Below are 18610 nucleotides of genomic sequence, written 5' to 3'. Positions count from 1 at the left end.
CTTTGCCACAGCTCACATCTCCCCTTTCAAGGAGCTCCTTGCTGGCAGGCGCACACGACTGGCTTTCCAAGATAAAAAGGAAGGAAACTCGGAGCTTCCCCAAGCATACTTTTGTTTTGACTCGCATTCAGGCTAAACCCGCGCTTTCAGCGCCACGTCAGCTCCCCTCCGCAGTGATGTCAATTGTCAAGCTGTTCATTCATCGATCGCCAGGATTTTATTTCCCTTTTTCTTTTTTTTTTTTTATAAGAGCTGAATCCTTCTCACTTATCTGAAAGCTTTCGAGGAAGGGTAGGTCTCCTTCCTCCACATGTTGATATAAAAGGGGAACATGGCAGAGAGCAACATCTGCACAGTCCTATTTATTATGTCCTTGAGAGCCAAGCGGCAGAAAGGGTTCACCTAATCAGCCCCTTGAAAATGGTTGGGACTGGCTGCTGCATGTACTGTCCATCCAAGGAGGGACTAAGACGAATGATCAATTGTTTTTAGGAATTTTGTGCTAGATAATAGAAGATAAAATAAGCTAAAAATGAAGCATGTTCCACGTTGCTCCTAAGTGCTGGTGTCCAGCGGGACGGGGCTTCTGCAGAAGAGTAAAGAGGGCAAGCCGCCTGCCAGCAGCCAAGCTGACGTGCCTTTGGCACGTGCTTGCAGCTCCGAGGGATCAAATCACACCACGAGGGTCTTAGCAGCGCTTTAACGCACAGAAAAAAGTCAGCTTCGGTTTCTGAAGCAAGGTGATATGCAAGCATAAAGGAGAAAGGTTATAGCCATCAGAGCAGGAGGGTCTGGAAGAGCAGGGGGAGCAATAACCTAACTCGCTTTTAGGTGGAGCTGGGTCTATTCACAAAAGGGGCTGTCTGTTGTGCTCAGGGCAGCGGGGCTGGCCTCGATGCTGCAGGAGGTCCCACGCGCCCGTGCTCCTAGCTCAACCACCCTCCTTTCAGTGTCAAGGTTGAACCTGCAGCTCTTGTTTCCAGGTGTAACCTTGATAGTTGATCTCACCCATGAAAAAAAGCCCCTCCACATTCAGGCCCTGAGAAAGCCAGTTTGCTCATTTATGCCAAACTTTAATGAGCCCTTGGAAACAACAGGATTACCTCGGCGGGTCCTGGAAGTGCCAGTTTGCAGGATAGCGCTGTTGATCCCTAATTAACTAAACCAATTAATAAAACCCAGCTGATGCCTAGGGTCTATCCGCTGAATTATGGCACTTTGCTGCAATGACAGCCAGGAGCTAGCAAAAAAACCCCAAAACAAAACCCACAAATAGAGCTGTACAGTGAACACTTTGCTAGTCTGTCTTTATCCCTCTGAAATGACCCCCCACCACCGCACCCCAGCAGCTACTGCATTGAGTAGGGTCCCCCCCTGCCAGTGCCTCGGTGAAACCCAGCCAAGAGCAGTGCCGATGGCTGTCTGGCATCCTCTCTGAAAAGTTTTAGGCTGCGTCCAGTGCACATCTGCCCCCCACAACGATCATCCGGGGGACCAAGCACTGAGTGGGGCTTAGGGGGAAAATTCAGCTCTCGCCCCAAGAGGTCCCGTGAAGGTCCCTGGGGTGTGCATCGCGTGCTAGGGCAGTTCAAGCTTTTACACATGTCCAAGAGGAAGAAAGGCACCTCCCTGGAAGCGGGTCCTCTGCTCACTGCAGCAGCACATGGCAGCTGCTGCCACCAGTGTCCTATTCACTCTGCTCTCACTGCACTCGCTCAGAGCAAGCCAGCCCTTGGCTGTCATCTTCCAAGTCCTTGGCGGGGGGGAATAGCAGCATCCTTCTGCGCGCGCAGGTGCTTTGAATACTAGTGGGACTTCTGCGCCCAGGAACCTGCCTTGGAGCCCTCAGCCGGGAGGATGGGCAGCAATTTGTGGCAGACAAAGCAATAGATTGGGACAGGATGGGATGGGATGGGGGGCAGGGAGAATCTGTTGTAAGGAGCATATTGAGTTGCTCACATGTCAGCAGGGTGAGGGTTAAGGCTGTCTCCCCCAGCAGAGGAAAGGCCACAGCTGCATCCCTGATGTGCGGGGAGCCTGGCCGCAGGTCCTGGGGCGCAGGGTCATGTGGGACCCTTGGAGGTGCACAGCTAGAGGGAGAGGAGCAGCCCTCCACCGTCCAACTGAGCACGTTCCTGCTGGAGTCGGGAAGGAGGGGAACAAACCCGGTATAGAGAGCAGGCGGAGCCCATCCAACCTGCACGGGACCTGCGATGAGGTGTGCAGGCCCCGTCCTGGGAATATTTTTGACTTCATAGAAACCTCCTCACACTTCAGATGCCAGCTCTGGCCTCCTAGCTGCAGGGAAGCATGACAGTAGTGCCTAACTACTGCCCCTTTCAGATACATGTGTCAGGGGGTTTTAAGCCTTCATCGGAGGCATTGGGTGCTGGCTGCAACCCAGGCTGGGGATGGCGACTGGGCTGTGCCAATGCTCCCGCTGGGACTTAAAGCTGGGGGGTCCTGTAGAGGGTCTTGCCCCTCCGCTCAGGGTCGGAAAGGAATTTTGCCCCCTTGTCACATTGGTACGGGGTCTTGTCTTTCTCGGGGTGCCCAGCCTCTACGTAGGATCTCTTGAGCTCCTTTTATAGAAGCAGGATGTTGGCGGCCATGGGTCACTGCTTTCCCTATGGCAGGTGATGTCTTGTGCTGTGTCAGGATTGACAGTAGTTTTGCAAGGAGTTTAGATGATGGTTTGTCTGGGATGGTTTGGGTAGGGATGGCCCTGCCTCAGGCAGGGGTTTGGATTAGATGACCTCTGGAGGTCCCTTGCACCCCACTGCTCTAGGACCCTATGGTTGTAACTCAAGCCTACCCCTCCTACATCTCTCTCCACCCCAGGAGTTTCAAGCAGTTTGGGAGGGGGGTTGTTAAAGGGATTTATACAGTATGGGTAAGCATCTTGCAGCTGATAAACCCTTCTCTTGCGTGGTATTATTTTTCTTCCTCCCCTGAGCAGCCAGGACTGCTGCAATGTGCCCTGATGCACCCTGCGCTGTACAGCGGTGCTGCAATGGCAATGGCACCGTGCTTTTGCTTGAAGGCAGGCCCGGCCCCTGTTGTTTTGGCGTCTCCTGCAGCTGGTAGCAGATGCTGGATGCACTTCACGCATCAGCAATCAGACACAGCCCTGCGCTATCCTGGCAGCACAATGACCCAGATGAGCTTATAGCCAAATCAGCAGATTTTCCTTCTCCAGCCTTGGCAGATGTAATGCCTGTGTGTGGTGACAGTCCAAGGGGTTTGGGATCTTCCTGAAAGAAAGGATCTTCTCTTTCCTGCCACGGCAGGGGATCGGACTAGATGATCTCCTCAGGTCCCTTCCAACCCTATGAAACTATGAAAGGCAGCTGATATCACTGGGATGTCAACCAGTGCTGGCCATTGTATGCATCTGCTTTGCTGTACCTTGCTTGGATGCCAGAACCCGACATGCTATCTAGGAACCTGTTCAGTCTCATCAGCAACTAACTGGCATTACAGTCCTAGGGAAGTGGGGCTGGAAGGGACCTCCCGAGGTCACGCCTAGTCCAACCCCTGCCTGAAGCAGCAGCATCCCCATCCACACCTTCCTGTAGTGTGACTTGGATGCTATGGGACTGGGCACATGGCTTATTCAAAGCAAACAGAAACCCAAGAAGACCCGAAACAGCAGCTTTGGCAAATAGTCTGAAGAAATTTTCACAGCCATCAGCTCAGCTCACAACGGGGTGGAAGAGGTATGCTGTCGTGATGCTTGTAAAGGGTTAAGTGCGGGAGCCGGTGGGGAGGAAAGCTCAAAGCTATGCACTATGAAGACCTGCTAAGGGAGTTTTATCCAAGTTAACAGGCACCTGCCAGGTTACTTCTCAGCTATTAAGCCCAATTTATGACTTGGGATTGTCAGTGGTTATGAGAGGTTGTGTCCGCTCACTGATCCACTTTCAGAAAAAGGTTCAGTGATGATGATTACAAGGCAAGGGAAGTGGGGATAATTTTATTCTCACCCATTGCCATGAAAGGCCCTGCACAGCCCCACAGAACGGCAGCGGATGCAGGAGAGGCCGTGAGATGTATGCATGGCAGCGAGGGACCTACAGCTCAGGAGTGAAAGCCAGCAGGATGTACAACCACATCTCCGCTTAAAGCAAACTCCTCGCAGCCCCGTCTCCAGGAAAGCCTGCCTCCTTCAGACCGCGTCTCCCAGGCTCGCCACCATGCTCTGTGAACCACCGTGGGCTTTCATTTCTTTCGTTTTGTCATTTCTGGGATTCGTTGTTTTGAGATTTTTCTGTTTTCACCTCCCTGGTTGTTCCAGCAGTCGCCAGAGCAGTGACTCTCGACCAGCGTGCCGTGGTACCCTGGCATGCCCCAAGATCCTTTCAAGTGTGGTGTGGGATGCCATGCAACGTTAGCACTGTTAGGGATGAAGTCGCGCTTCACAAGATCAACCAACCCAGAGATTTCAAATAGGGATCCATAGTGCCGGGGTTTTGGGAGTTCTTTGTAACAGCAGAATCGGGATAGTCTTTTTCTGGAGTCAAGAAAGCAAATGGAAGTTAGCACCTGGCATTTTCCAAGTTTACCGAGGGGGACCTTGAGCCTAGGAAGATTAAGAACCACTGCTAAGGAGTGCAGAAAGCAATTAAATAATTGAATACTAGAAGGGTGATGGCACCTGAAAGCTTGCAAAGAACTTTTTTCCAACCACTCAGCCGGTCTAATAAAAGAGATCACATCTACCCAAAGAACCTGGCCTGCCAAATCTAGAAGAAGGCATGGAAAGCCATTTTGGTCATTTTGAGGCAATAAAACTTTGTATTGGGAAGAGGCCTGACTGATCGATGGCTCCGTGCCTCTTCTGGAATCGTTTCTCTCTGAGGAAACTTGTGTTTAGCTGCTTGATAGACGTTAAGATCTCAACTACCAGGAACTGCAAATGAGCGCGTGTACAATGTGGTCATAGACCTGTGTGTCCCTGTCTTGTCTTTTCTCCTTTTCTTTTCCCTTTTGCTTACTGAATTGAGAAAGAATAGGCAGAGGGAGGATTTCTAGAAAAAACCACTGGGGGATAGAGATCATTGGGAAGTGGGGCTGGAAGGACCCTCCAGAGGTCACATCTAGTCCAGCCCCTGCCTGAGGCAGGATCGGCCCTATCCCATCCATCCCATCCCATCCTAACCTCTTCGTAAAACTACTGTCAACCCTGACACAACACAAGACGCAACTCCTTAACCTGCAACGGGTAACGCAAGGGGAACCACAGCAGCCAGCATCCTGCTTCTATCAAAAATTGTTAACAGACACTCAAGAGGTCCCGGGTAGAGGCCATGTCCACTGCTACAGAAGAAGCCCCCACAGCCCTCTGCCTAGTCGGTACCAATCTGACCATGGAGGGGAAAAGTCCTTCCTGACCTCAACTACGGCATCGGTTGGACCCTGAGTAGAACGGCAAGACCCTCTAGTCAGGAACCTCCGGCTTTACTCCCCACAGCAGCATTGGCACAGCCCAGGCAAAATCCCCAGCCTGTGCTGCAGCCAATACCCAATGCATCGGAGGGAGGCTTAAACACGGCCTGATGCATGGAGCAGAAAGGCAGGTGGGATGCAACCAGCAAAGCCCAGAAGCCTGCAGAATACCCATAGCAGAGCATGGGCATAGTTAGGCCTAGATCATCCAACCTCTTCTTGAACACCTCCAGGGATGGAGAGTCCACAGCTCCCCTAGGCATCTATTCCACTGCCTCGCTGTTCTCACAGTGAAGGGTTTTTCCTGATACCCAACTTAAACTGAGTTTGCTGCAACTTCAAGTCATTTTGTCATTGAGCGTCCTCCACTAGGAATAAGCCCAGGAGTGGAGTGAAAAGCTCCCCTGGCATTTCCACGGGAGCAAGGCTCAGCCATGCCCCTAGCTGCCAGCGTCACGCTAATAGCTCCATTAACTTCACCACTTTCACCCACTGAGGCTCGGGGTCAGCATTTCTTGAAGGTGAGAGGACAGATCTGAGCGGACCTGAGCAAGTTTACTGCTGCTTAAGCAGCTTTGATTTCACTAGTCTATAAGGTGCAAATCTACCCTGCTGCCTTTTTGAAAGTGAGCCAATGAACAGCCAGTTTGTTTTTTAGTCTTGCTTCCTCCCAGGGATATGCCTGGTTGCCTCGCAGCTGTGGAAGGGCTCTATCTTGCTGGTGATGCTCCTGACACCAGTGGGCTTAGCCAGGGCTGGTGTAACAGGATGTAATTTATTCCATGCTCTGCTCTCCCTCGTCCAGGTCATACGGACCGAGCAGCTAGTGGAGCGCTGCTATGAGGCAGGGCATGATGCTGATGAAACAACCGTTCCAGCTCCCACTATCCACAGAGCAGGTCCAGCAGATCTTCCCTTCTTCCCCTTCAAATGCAGCAGGGCATAGATTTAATAGATTTCACAGATGTTTGGGTTGGAAGGGACCTCAGCAGATCATCGAGTCCGACCCCCTGCCATGGGCAGGAAAGAGCTCTGGGGTCAGATGATCCCAGCCAGGTGTATGTCCAGTCTCCTCTCGCAGACCCCCATGGTAGGGGAGAGCACCACCTCCCTTGGGAGCCCGTGCCAGATTCGGGTAACCCTTACCGTAAGGAAGTTCTTCCTGATGTCCAACCTAAATCTGCTCTCTGTCAGTTTGTGGCCATTGTTTCTAGTAAGCCCGAGGTAAACAGAGCATCTCCTATACCCTGCTGTGTCCCCCCTTCTCCCTCCCCCTGCAACGAATTTGTAGACAGCCACTAGATCTGCCTTCTGCAGAGGCTGAAGAGATCCAGGTCCCTCAATCTCTCCTCATAGGACCTTTCCTGCAGGCCCCTAACCATCCGAGTAGCCCTCCTCCAGATCCTCTCAATGTTATCCATATCCCCCTTGAAGTACGGCGTCCAAAACTGGACATAGTACTCCAGCTGCGGCCTCACCAATAGAGGGGAAGCATCGCCTCCCTAGACCTGTTTGTGATGCACCTGCTAATGCACGATGGAGTGCGGTTGGCTTTAATGATCACTTTGTCACGTTGACAACTCGTGTTCATCTTGGAGTCGACTAGGACTCTGAGATCCCTTTCTGCTGCCGTGCTGCTTAGGAAGTCATCTCCCTGTCTGCAAGCGTGCTGGTGATTCCCTCTCCCTAGGTGCAGCACCTTGCACTTATCTTTGCTGACCTGCATCCTATTCTGCTCTGCCCACTTCTTCAACCTGTCCAAATCCACCTGAATCCATTCCTTGCCCAACTAGTGTGATATTAGGGCATTAATTAGCCCTTATGTCATCAAACTGCCCAAATTGCTAGGACTGCCTGGTGAAACCCTTAGCCAAGCGTTACCATCTCAAGACTATCGGGCTGAGTTGCACAGTATTAACAGCGACACAATTTAAGGACCGGGATTGTCTGATGATTTATTTTCTGAGAGTCCAGCTGGCAGCACTGAAAACTCTTGCAATTTTATTGAGAGTCTTGCAATAGTTGATGTTTTTGCTTAAAGTCCCAGCTGCCTGAAACAAAGCGGGGTTATGACACTTTCAGCTTTCCCTGTACAAGTAGGATTTTTGACCTTTAGCATTGCAAGGAAATGCCTGTAAACTTGCCCTGACGTCCCTATCGGGTTGGAAAGCAGAAGGCAAAAAGAGAGGACTCGACATACACTGTTGGTGAACGCAGGATTATAGGTCTGGGCCACAGAGCTCGTTCCCCTGCATTCTCAGGCTGCTGACAACCCCTGCTCTGAACCGTCATCTGCAACTACAAGGAACAAAAACCGAAATGCCAAAACACCCCATAGATAGAAGGCAGCATAGGAGTGCACCTTAGACTAAACTGAATCAGAGATGCATACGCTCTTCTGAACAATCATTTACTTCATCACCCCATGAACAGGTAAAAGAAGGGGTGATGAGGGCACTGCCACTGCAGGAACAGGGAAGTAGTTAATATATCTGTGACTCTCAACCAGGGTGCTGGGAAACCCTGGGGTGCCTCCAGCCCCTTTGAAGCACGCGAGGAGATAAGCAGATAAGTGCAGGTTCAGGCTTGTCCCTGCCTGGACCCCCACCTCCAATGCCAGCCCCTCTGCAAAGGAAGTGAGCACTGTTATGTAGAAAATTAGTTGTGAAATTGGGTGCCACTCAATTCGTAAGAGTTACGGAGGGATGTTTTGAGTTCAAAAAAGGTTGACCGCTCTAGTAGATGCTCGCAGGATCCTAGACAAAAGACCATGCCCCAGAGGAAGGCAAACCCCTAAAAAGCCTTGCCAGTTTGACCTAGGGGAAGAACTTCTTCCTGACGGATGTGACCCTGAGCAGAAGAGCAAGATCCTCTTGCCAGAAATCCTTAAAGAGTCGAAAGCCAGAAAGCGGGGACAGAGGACTCAACACGAACTATGCGAGAAAAGAAAACAACCCAACTCATGGCTCTTAAGCCAACGCTGTAAGGTGGGCTTCCAAACCTCCTAATACTGCCCCCGAGGCACTTGGGCTAGGCCCTTCTGTTCCCCAGGTGGGGACTCTGCCTTTTCCGAAAGCCAGGCTCAATCATGACTCGTCCCTTTTCTGGTTCGGAAAACCGAATGGTTCTGCTCTGGGCCGCCCCAATTACAACTTGTCCCACATTGACGGGCACAGAGACGGAGACCCCTATGTGCCCTGCTCCAGTCTGTGCTTTTTTTAGCGAGTGCATTATGAACTGGGAGGAGCAGAGCGCTCGAGCATGGCCCTAATGGGAGGCAGGCGGCTGAAACAGGCAAGTTAAAAATTAAAAAGGATTTCAGAGGGAGGATGGCTGACCTCCTGTCGGCCGCACTCCAGCTTGCCGAGTCTTACAGGACCAATTAGGGCTCCATCTAGCAGTCCTCGTTTAGACAAAACCTTGCTGTTGCCAACTGAAGAAAAAAAAATGTATGCTCTTAACAGCACCTTCTGAAGGGGGGCATTTGCTCCACAACAGATGGCAACCCGTGGCCTAGCCACCACGTCTCACGATGAGCTGCGTGAGGTTTAAATGACGCGCCCCACCCAGCGATCCTCTGCCCCGGGCCAATTTCAGCCTTAATGAACACCCCCCACAGTAGAGTGCTTGCTGGGATAGATGTAGGTGGATGGGAAACGCAGGCAATCGTTTGGGGATCCGCACAATTGTTTCTTTCCTCTAATTTGATCTCTGATCTTCAAAACAGATTTTTTTTCCCTTTAAACAAAGGAACAAAAGGAGTGGAAGGGTCATATCCAGCAGCAAGCTGTTGAATTGTCAGCCCTGATGAATGGGAGGTAACTAGAACAAAGTCCGTGCTATTTCCAAACCATGTAATGTTCTTTATGACCCATGCACACATTTTTAAACACTGCGAGGAGTTTTCTGCCTCCGCTTACAGACAGGCCTGCACGTAAAGAGCTCTAGTCCGCTGCGCTGCCAGCTGGGTTAAAGAAACGAGCCCTGGAAGAGTCATTACAAAGACTGATGTCACTACACAGTATTTGCAGCCTCTTTTCGAGCAAAAGCACATCATGGAGGGAGGTCACAGTTCCTGTTGTATAAATGTGCATTTATATTCTAGGGGGCCTCTGGCTAATAAACAGCACCAGCAATTAATTCCCTGATTTATGCCTGCAATATCAGCAAGCATGACTAAGCGTATGGGAAATCATAGGATAAGGATATAGCAGCCACAGAGGCTTTGGTTTTGATCGGTTGTTGGAATGCAGCAAAAGGCGGCTGATCCTGTTTCTAGAAGAAAGGTCCCTTTTGATCAGGGGTTCTCAACCTTTTTAGGCTCAAGACGCCCCTTTGGAAAATGCCAGCTTTTCATTTTCACTCTGGTTTTTTTTGCTATGGGAAATTACTAGAGCAATTCTTCTGTTGCAAAGAGCTCAGAGAGCCCGCCGGAGAACAGAATGGTTTTAACACTGTGGTTTCCTGCTTGAACTCGCCGGCTTGATCTCGTGAAACGTGTTTGCACACCTGACAGTGCTAACCCTGGTGCTCTGCGGCACCCTTGAAAGGATCTCAGGGCCCGCTGGTTGAGTCATTGCTTTAGATTCGCACCGGGCCTGGGTACTTGCAAACTTAGCAGACCCCAGCTCAGCTGTCATTCAGCAAAGCACATGAGCACGTGCCAAGTCACATTTCCCTGAAAAGGATTTTAGAAGGGGTTTACGGTTAAGCTGTATTGCACTGAATAGCTGAATTGAGGCCTTACTTATTCAATTATATTCTGTCATTTTCTTTTTTTCCCCATTTGTACAGCCATTTAAACGTTCCTTTTCCTCCTTGCCTGCCATGTGTCGTGCCGTGTGTCCCCCCACCGTGGGGGGAACAAAACACAGCTCTTTGTGCAGCACTCCTCTCCTTGCGAGGAGGAGCGATTGTGTTTTACTAACTCGATCTCTGTCAGAAAAGCCATCGGGAGCCCTTCCTGAGGACAGACCGAGCAAGCGTCTCATACGCTCCCGTGAAAATTTAACACGTAACTAATGCAACAAATGTTGCCTGCCAACCAAATCCTCCATTTGCATCCGTTACACCAGTTCCAGTTTCTTCAGCAAATCCTGAGCTGATTCATTGGAGTCAGAAACACAACGCTCACGTCTACTCATTAAGGTGTCATTTGGGTGCTCCGGCCGGCACAGCCTTGCTCGCCACCCGAGCCTGGGAGGACCGTTCCCTAAAACAGCGCTCCATTAGCACTGAGGAGCGTACAGGCACTACCTCTGTACCCATTCTCTCTTTCAGGAGCATTAAACAATGGGCAATCACTCTGAAAAACAAAAGCTCCGCTAAGACGGGAATGCTTCGGTAAGAGCCCCGAAGAAACACATCACGCCAAAAGCAAATAACTGGGGGATCAACCGTGAACCCAGCTGCCCATGGAAGTCCAAAAGCAGTCTCCTAAATGAAAGCATATGCAGGTTACCTGTATCCCTGACACCTGCTTAAGGATGACGGTGGCTGCTGCTGTTGCTGCCGTTCCTCCTCCGCCCCGGATGCGCCAGCCGCTGCAGCTGAGGCACCCCAGAGGAGAAATGCTAGCTCCCCCAGGGAAAGGGCTGCCACAGCTTCCTGGTGCCCTGGAGCCGGCAGGGAACAGCAGCAGAATGATTGTTCTGCTCTCAATTTTGTCCTCATCCCTGCTCCTGAGGCCAGGCAGCCACCATGCCCCCAGGCTGGGCCAGAAAGGCCCAGCCCAGCCCTAGCGGATCGCTCCCCAGCTTCCTTGATGTTGCAGGGCAGGTTGCATTCCCCGGCACGGTGCAACACCTCCCGTGCCAACCCCCACACACAGAGGGGAGCGCGCCGCCGGGGAGCATCTCTCCAGAGTCTGTCATTCCCCCAGACAGGGCAGGGCTGCCTCAGTTTACAACACAGGAGAGGCTGGCCTGGGACTTGCACCTGCAGCAAAGGCTGGGGAGGCTGGTCCCAGGTGAGAGAGGGGCTGTAGGAAAGTGTGGGATGGAAAGCATCCCCGAAGCAGCTGCAAAAGAGGCCTGGACTCTACCGGATAACACAAGCACAGGAGATGGGTGTGGAAAAGGCCAGGCAAGATGACCCCCAGAGCCCCTGCATCCACGACAGGCGGGGGGGGATCTCCCAGGCTCTCTCTCAACCAGTCCTGGGGGTTAAGGGAGCAGGGAGAGCCTGAGGAACCAGCCTATCTGGCACAGAAAGCATAAGGACTGCCATTGCCTGGGTCAGACCTAGGTCCATCCTGCCCAGTCTCCTGTGTCACGCAGGGGCTGAGAGGGAGAGTGAGCAGGGGTTTTTCCACTGTTCCTCTCCCCTTTGCAGCCTCCAGCATCGCAGGTTGAGGAAGTCCAGATTCAGAGACTTCACCCCTCACTCCCTGAGCAGAGGAGAAGTGGTTTCTCTGGGGTGCTGGGGAGCAACGAGGGGGCCGCGAATGCCACGGGGGGACAAGTGCAACCCTGGCTGTCTGGAAAGGATGCTCTACAGGAGCAGTGAGGGGGCCAGGGATGCCACGGCGGGGATGGATGCAGGCCTGGCGGTCTGGAAAGGGTGCTGCACAGAGCAGCCAGACACAACCCGACCCCCTGAGCCGCAGGGAGCTGCCTCCCGGTGCCCACAGCAGCTGGCAGGCAGGCACAGCTCCCTGGTACTGCCCCCTGAAGCTAGACCTAAATGGCATCCACTGAGACCCGTACCTGGAGACCCCCTTGCAGGCACCGTGGCATCCCCTCCTAGGCACCGCCAGCCCCTCCACAGCCCCCCACTTCCCCCGGCACCCGCTGAGTACAGAGCAAGTGCTGGGGGGGGTCTCTGGTCTCCCCACCTTGCAGGCGGGGGGTTTCCCAAGATCCCCGCCATCCCTGCCAGCTCCGGCAAGCTGTGACCTCTGGGGCAGCCTCCCTGCTGCAGAGGGGGGCAGCAGGGGGGATGGAGGGAGCTGCTGGCTTTGCTCCCCCCTCCCTGCCCTCCCCAAGCCGGCCCAGGCTGGCCTTCCACCCAGGCCCAAGCAACTGATGCTCCCCGCCCAGCCTGCAGCAGAACAAAGCCGGGCACCCCCAGCCCAGCCCAGCCCCACGGTGCACAGAGCAGGGGGTGATGCTGCCTCCTACCCCAGCTGTTCCTCTCCTTGCGGTTCCTGGCCATGGCGGCGGGCGGGCGGCGGTGGCTGCACTGCCTGGCTGCAGCTCTGCGTCTGAGCAGTGGCAGCAGGAGGAGGAGGAGGAGGAGGAGGAGGGAGGATGCGGCTGGCGGAGGGCAGACAGCCCTGGAGACAGGCACGCCAAGCGCAGAGCTGCCCCTGCCCCTGCCCCGCCTCTCTGCCAGCCCCCAGCAGGCACTGGCATCACCCCTGGGTGGCCTGGCCCCCTCCAGCTGCCCCAGCCAGGAGGCACCCTGGAAGCAGGCAGGGAGGTGCCCACAGAGGCTCTTGCAAGCCCAGGAAATGGCCAGGGCTTGGATCTCCTGGAAGCCAGAGCCTGCTGGGGCTGGGGCTGGGGCTGGGGCAGGGAGGGCAGTGGTTTCCCAGGCACAGGAGAGTCTGGGGCTGAGGGCAGAGGAGGCAGAAGGTGCCACCCCGCACCGCTCCGGGGGGCTCGGCCCCAGGTGTGAGAGGCAGCTCCAGACAGGTTTTCTATACCCCTGACAGCTCCAGCCTGGGCCCCTGCTGAGATGACTCTGATAAACCCCAGAAGGAAGCTGGTGTGAATGCAGCGCTAACCTGGACCCCGGTCTTTTGGGCACTTGCCTGCCCCTGGGCACTGAAAACTACCCCCCACTCCCAGCAGCCTGGCCCCTCCAGCTGCCCCAGCCAGGAGGCACCCTGGAGAAGGTAGGGAGGTACCCACGGAGGCACAAGCAGGCTCAGAAATAGGCAACCTTTCAGCAGCCCTGAAATGGCCAGGGCATGCCCAAAGGGCAGTGTTTTGCCAGGCACAAGAAAGTCTGGGGCAAAGGAGGCAGAAGCTGATGCCCTCTTACGGAGCCACGGGCTAAAGCGTGAGGGGCAGCTCCATGCAGGCTTCCTATAGCAAGGGCTCATGGGCAGATCTGGGATTTTTGAAAAGGGAGGTGAAACATCATCATGTATAACCATAACACCTATTTTTCTCAGAAAAGAGACACTAGAAGCTTTACTAATATGCTAGGGCCCCAGGGCTGCGTTATTCAGCTTGAAATCAAAGCAGAAGCAAATATAACTTCATTGGAATGTGCCTTAGTTTTCTAGATTATAAGTTAAGTTTTAAAAAAACACAACCTAGGCAACAAAAAAAATAGTGAAAGATACTGTTTCATGGGTCCTGTGGTCATTCTGGTTAAATGTACGTGTCTTCCGATTCATAAAGCAAAACCTAGTCTTCCCGAGTGTTTTTGGGATTGGCTCCAACACTTCAGTGTCAATCATTTCTGCACCTGAGTTAACAGTAGCGCACCTGTGTTCAGGATTTTAGCTATAGGTACAAACCGTCTGCAGGGCTGAGAAATAGAAGAGACATTTCCAGGAATAGCTGACAGACAACAAGGGGGCAGAAGAAAGGGTGGTTTGAATAGTGGAACACAAAGATCATTAAAAAGGAGGGAGGGTCATTATTTTGTGAAGTGAAGAGAGATTAGCAGGGATCAGGTAGATGATGATGAGCCATGAAGTTAATTGACTCAGCTCTGCCTGAATAGAAATGCCACTGCCTCTCCCAGGCAGTTGGTTGTGAAGTTTGCATGGAGCAGGAATCAAAGGGGGGCTGAAACTGCACCACTTTAACCCCCGATCCACCCCTGCAGGGCCTGGTCCCCTGATGCCTCTGACAAACTCCAGAAGGAAGCATGTGTAAATGCAGAGCTGAGCTGGGCCCCAGCTCTCCCCGCATCATGAACGGGGCCTGAGCAGCTGTCAGCAGCTGAAGGGACTTGACTCACGCTGGTTAAATACTTTATGCTTGTCAGTGCCTCTGTGCAGATGTGTTCTTTCTCCTGCATGCATGTGCAGAGGATTAACATTTGGCACGCGCAGAGCACACCTGAGGAAACATCCACTAAACCACAGTGTGGTTGTATTTGGTATGGAGTGGTACAGAGGGGCTTTGGTATGAGGAAAGACTAAAAAGGCCAGGTCTATACAGTTTAAATAACCAGATGCTAGCGTGGGGACTAGATAAGAGTTTACAAAATACTAAATGGAGAAGAGAAAGGGAATAGGGATTTATTATTGACTGTCTCTCACAAGACAAGAATCAGGGGTCACAAAATGAAACTAGAGGGTAGGAAGTTGAAAACCAAAAGGAAGTTCATTTCCCCAGCGTGTCATCGAAGGGTGGAAATCAGAGGCTGTGGAAGCCGACAGCTCGGCCAGGTTCGAAAAGGGGTAGGACAAATTCTTGGAGGAAAGGGGCATTGATAGCTATTGAGCCTGGGAGTTAGGGGTACAGCTTCTGAATCCGAACGTCCTAGACCTGCAATGCTGGAGGCTGCAAGTGAGAGAGACAGTGGGGGAAAAGCCCTGTCAGATCGTGTTCATGTTCCCTTTTGGTATCCACTCCCTGCCCCTGTGTGACACAGGAAACTGGGCAAGATGGACTTATGGTCTGACCCAGTAAATGGCACTTCTTACTTTCGTATGTACTCACGTCACGTTCTATAAGCCAGCGGGCAGGCGAAAGACACCACCATCATGTCAGATGGCAAAGGTCTTGCGCAGCCTGGATGTTGGGAACCCCAAGGGGCTGCAGCCTCTTTTACAGGGTATGGATGGAGCCTGCTGGCTACGAATCTGCTTGACGCCCATTCAGACTCTCCCCTTAGATTTTCACTCCATTCATTGTACACACTCACGAGTTCATTGGCAGGGCAGGGGTGGCACATGCACTGGGCACTGAGGACAGCAAGCATTGATGACATGGTTCAGCCATTGCTCCAAAAGAAGGGATAATAAGATCCTGCTTTTCTTGACTTTCTTTGTTCTGCAGTGCCACCGTCCACGAAATAACCTCCTTGTGCCCTGCTGCTTTTTTAAAAAGAGGGAGATTTTACTGAAGGTACAGACCCTTTTGCTCCTCGGAAACAACAGTACGTTAGGACCAGAAATGATACACTGGAAATGCAGCTCGGTGCCAAAGAAACAAGAAGATCAGAACAGGAGAAATCTAGATGCTGGCATCATGCAAAATGGTTTGGGTGGCGCGGGTGGTCACTGAGTTATTGTGGTCTGGCCTCTGACTTTCAAGGGAAGCCTGCGACTGATTTGCTGTCCGCTGTGTTGGACGTGTGGTGAGCCAGGAGGTCCACATTTCATTCTGAGCAAGAGAAAAAATCAAAAGCCAATTGATTTCCTGTTCCAGGCAGCCCACGTACACCAAGCCATGTTGTGTTATGCCCCAAGTGACATTCAGATGATCAGCACCTTATCCAGTATTCTTGCCTTGCTTTCCAAAGGCTCCCTTTCCATGTTTATGGCATTCAGATGTAACGTACTTTAGTTCAGCCCTCCGAAGCCTTTGCTTAGACATCAGAGAGCTAAACCCTTCTGCACCACGAATGCTGTGCGCTGTAACTTAGGCAGAGCAGCATGGGGCTGCAGCTTGTCCTGCAAGGGAAATGGTGCAACATGGAAAGTAGTAATCTGCTCGGGGCCTTTTCAGTCTCCGTTTATCTTTCACAAATGCTCCTTGAAAATTGCAGCTGCCTATTGCTCCTTTGAAATGACAGAGAGGCAAACAGTCATCTGGGCCTGCTTCTCAGGCTGGAAACTCATGCTTGAAGCAGGCAATGAAAGGAAATGCAGTTTGAAAAACTGGAGCGAAAGGAGGAGGAAGGAAAATGAGAATCGCTCATTTGAAGGCTTGATCACATTGGATTTAGTCCAGGCTCTGATCCCCCTCATTCCTCTCGTGGCCTGTTCACCTATTGCAGTATCCCATATTCCAGAGGCATCACTGTTTGGTTTTCTGGGCAGTCTGAGCACTGGACACCGGGATGGAGGGACAGCAGGTTGAACTCGGAGGACTTACCAACCAACTGCTGCACGTCCAGATGGAGACGCAGCATTTGCACTTCACCTGCTGCTGCTCTCCCTTCATTTGGCCTAAGGCAGCGTCTTTCTTCACGTGATTTTAAGTACCAGGCCTTATGAGTTGCCATGTTATGGGGCTAGCAGGATTGCCGAGAACTAATCAGCAGGGGGAGAAGTGAACACTTGCACGGTGAAGGGTCTTTGAGAAACAGCAACTCTGCTTTTTTGTGGTTGCTGCTATATTGGCAAGGACCAAAAATAAAGTGCTGGTAAATAATATCAAACGTGGGAGCCAAGAGACATACTGGGTAGGGAGGGGTGGTTATGGATAGGGTGTAATCCAGTGTAATCCATGAAAAACACAGCTTTAAATCAAATAGTATCTTGTTCTTTGAGCTTGCTGGGGCAGCTCAATAACTTGCCTTGAGCTGACTGACCCACTTGTCAACCAGTGATGGACCGAAGCAGCACTTACAGGGCGGTTTTCACCTTCCCTGCTCGTTATGAAGATGAACCAAATCACGGGCATCTTGTTACGCCAGATGATTGAAAGAGACTTCAGATTGCTGAAAAGATTCTCCTTCAGCCGACCTTAAAATCCACTAATTTCCAGCCACCCAACAGCACTGTGTGTGTTCTGGACGTACCGAAATGGTCACTATTGTTAAAGACGTCTTAGCATCCGCATTGCCTGGCAACTGGGCCAGCCCCGGTTCTTCCAGAGAGGACACGTGGCATGGCTGCATTTATCGGTGTCGTCTTCTCGGTAATAATGGCCACTGCTGCTTTGTCGAGCTGTACTCTTTCCCCACTTCTACTTTGTCACGTAAGGATGTTCAAGTGAGACAGACCTTAAGGACGCTTGTTTGAAGAGCATGGGATGAAGCCTTTCCTGAAACGGTTCTGCTCTTAGTAGTTTCGCGCTGTGTTGGTGAGGGATGCCGTGTCAGCAGTACTCGAACTTCTGCATTTTTATTTCCAAACATTGAAGTGTTAGGCTTCATGGGGAAATGGGGAAGAGCACCCTGTTTGGAGACGGCTTGTGCTCCTTCCTTGCACTCCAGGACTCTGAGGCCTTGATAAGATGCCTTGTTTGCTCGTTCTTTCTATTTTGCACAAAAACAGGTCTTTGCTGCTCAGGAACGCTTCTGTTCCTGACGATTCCCTTTGGCCGAGAGTTGCCTTGCTCCTACTTACGTTTCCAAAGGAGTGTCAACTGGATTCGTTATCTATGCTTTCTCTGTACATGGGCTTGGCAGAATTCAGTTTATTTGTTAATCATTTTGACGGATAATATTGATGTTTATTTTTAAGTATTTATTTGTTTACCAATTTAAAATTTTCAGGGATGTGCAAAATTAAGGGTGTGGGGGCAGACATTACTAATGGAAAACTGTAGGACTGCTGCCAGCTGAGAGGCAGAGCTGCTTTCAGTCCGGGCTCCACTTGCCTGTAGGTCCCTCATGTGCGTTGTCACTTCCTCTTCCTTTGATCCCAGTCCTCTGAGGTTTCTGGGAGTTGCAGTCCAAACTACAGTCAGCACGGTTCTCCACCAGCTACCACCTTTCTTATGTCCCCTTTTGATAAATTTTGATTATTAATGAGGGAAATGTATTTTCGTAGGTCTGCGAGCGTGAGGTCAAATCAATGGCTATCAACATATACCAATAAAAATCAAATCCTGCCAAGTCTATCTATAAACATTGTTACCTACTACAGGCAGTCCTTGGACTTATGACATAATTGGTTCGTCTTTAGTTGAAACATTGTAACTTGGAACCAATTTTCCCATAAGAAACAATGTTACAAATGGGGGATTGGTTCCTGAATCAAAGCCCAATAACCTATTTTCACCAAAAGTACCCCAGAATTTTGTACTGGATCAATTATAGATGAGTAATATAGCTACATTAATGTATTTATATTGTAAATAGCAATCATATTGATTTGGAAGGACTTCTTTGAGGTGACTTTGCTGGACTTTTTGAAAGGCTCTTGGATGGACTTTTTGAAGGGCTCGTGGCTGGAGTCGTCTCAGGAGTCCCGGCTGCAGGTTTTTCTGGAGTCTGGTCTGCTTTCTTAAAGAAAGTGTCCAAGGAAGTTTGGAGAGACGTTCCCCGGGGACATGGATGACGCAGTGAACTTGTTTGC

At 51.5% G+C, this 18610-nt stretch overlaps 1 protein-coding gene across 3 annotated transcripts in view; it reads right to left on the bottom strand.

Moving 5' to 3' along the window:
- Nucleotides 1-12684, bottom strand: part of ATL1 (atlastin GTPase 1) — a 44621-nt gene extending 31937 nt beyond the window's left edge. The window contains exon 1 of one of the 3 annotated variants that reach the window (XM_019494091.2): nt 12570-12684. In XM_019494091.2, coding sequence (XP_019349636.1) covers nt 12570-12603 — 34 coding nt within the window. In that variant the 5' untranslated portion in view covers nt 12604-12684. The remainder of the gene's footprint in view (nt 1-12569) is intronic. The other 2 variants (XM_014595158.3, XM_019494092.2) reach the window with 2 other exon arrangements.
- Between the last annotated feature and the right edge of the window lie 5926 nt (nt 12685-18610).

Source organism: Alligator mississippiensis, chromosome 2 (genome assembly GCF_030867095.1).
Source record: "Alligator mississippiensis isolate rAllMis1 chromosome 2, rAllMis1, whole genome shotgun sequence".
Lineage (NCBI taxonomy): Eukaryota > Metazoa > Chordata > Crocodylia > Alligatoridae > Alligator > Alligator mississippiensis.
Note: the sequence above shows the minus strand (reverse complement) of the source record. Positions and strands in the feature narration are given on the sequence as shown.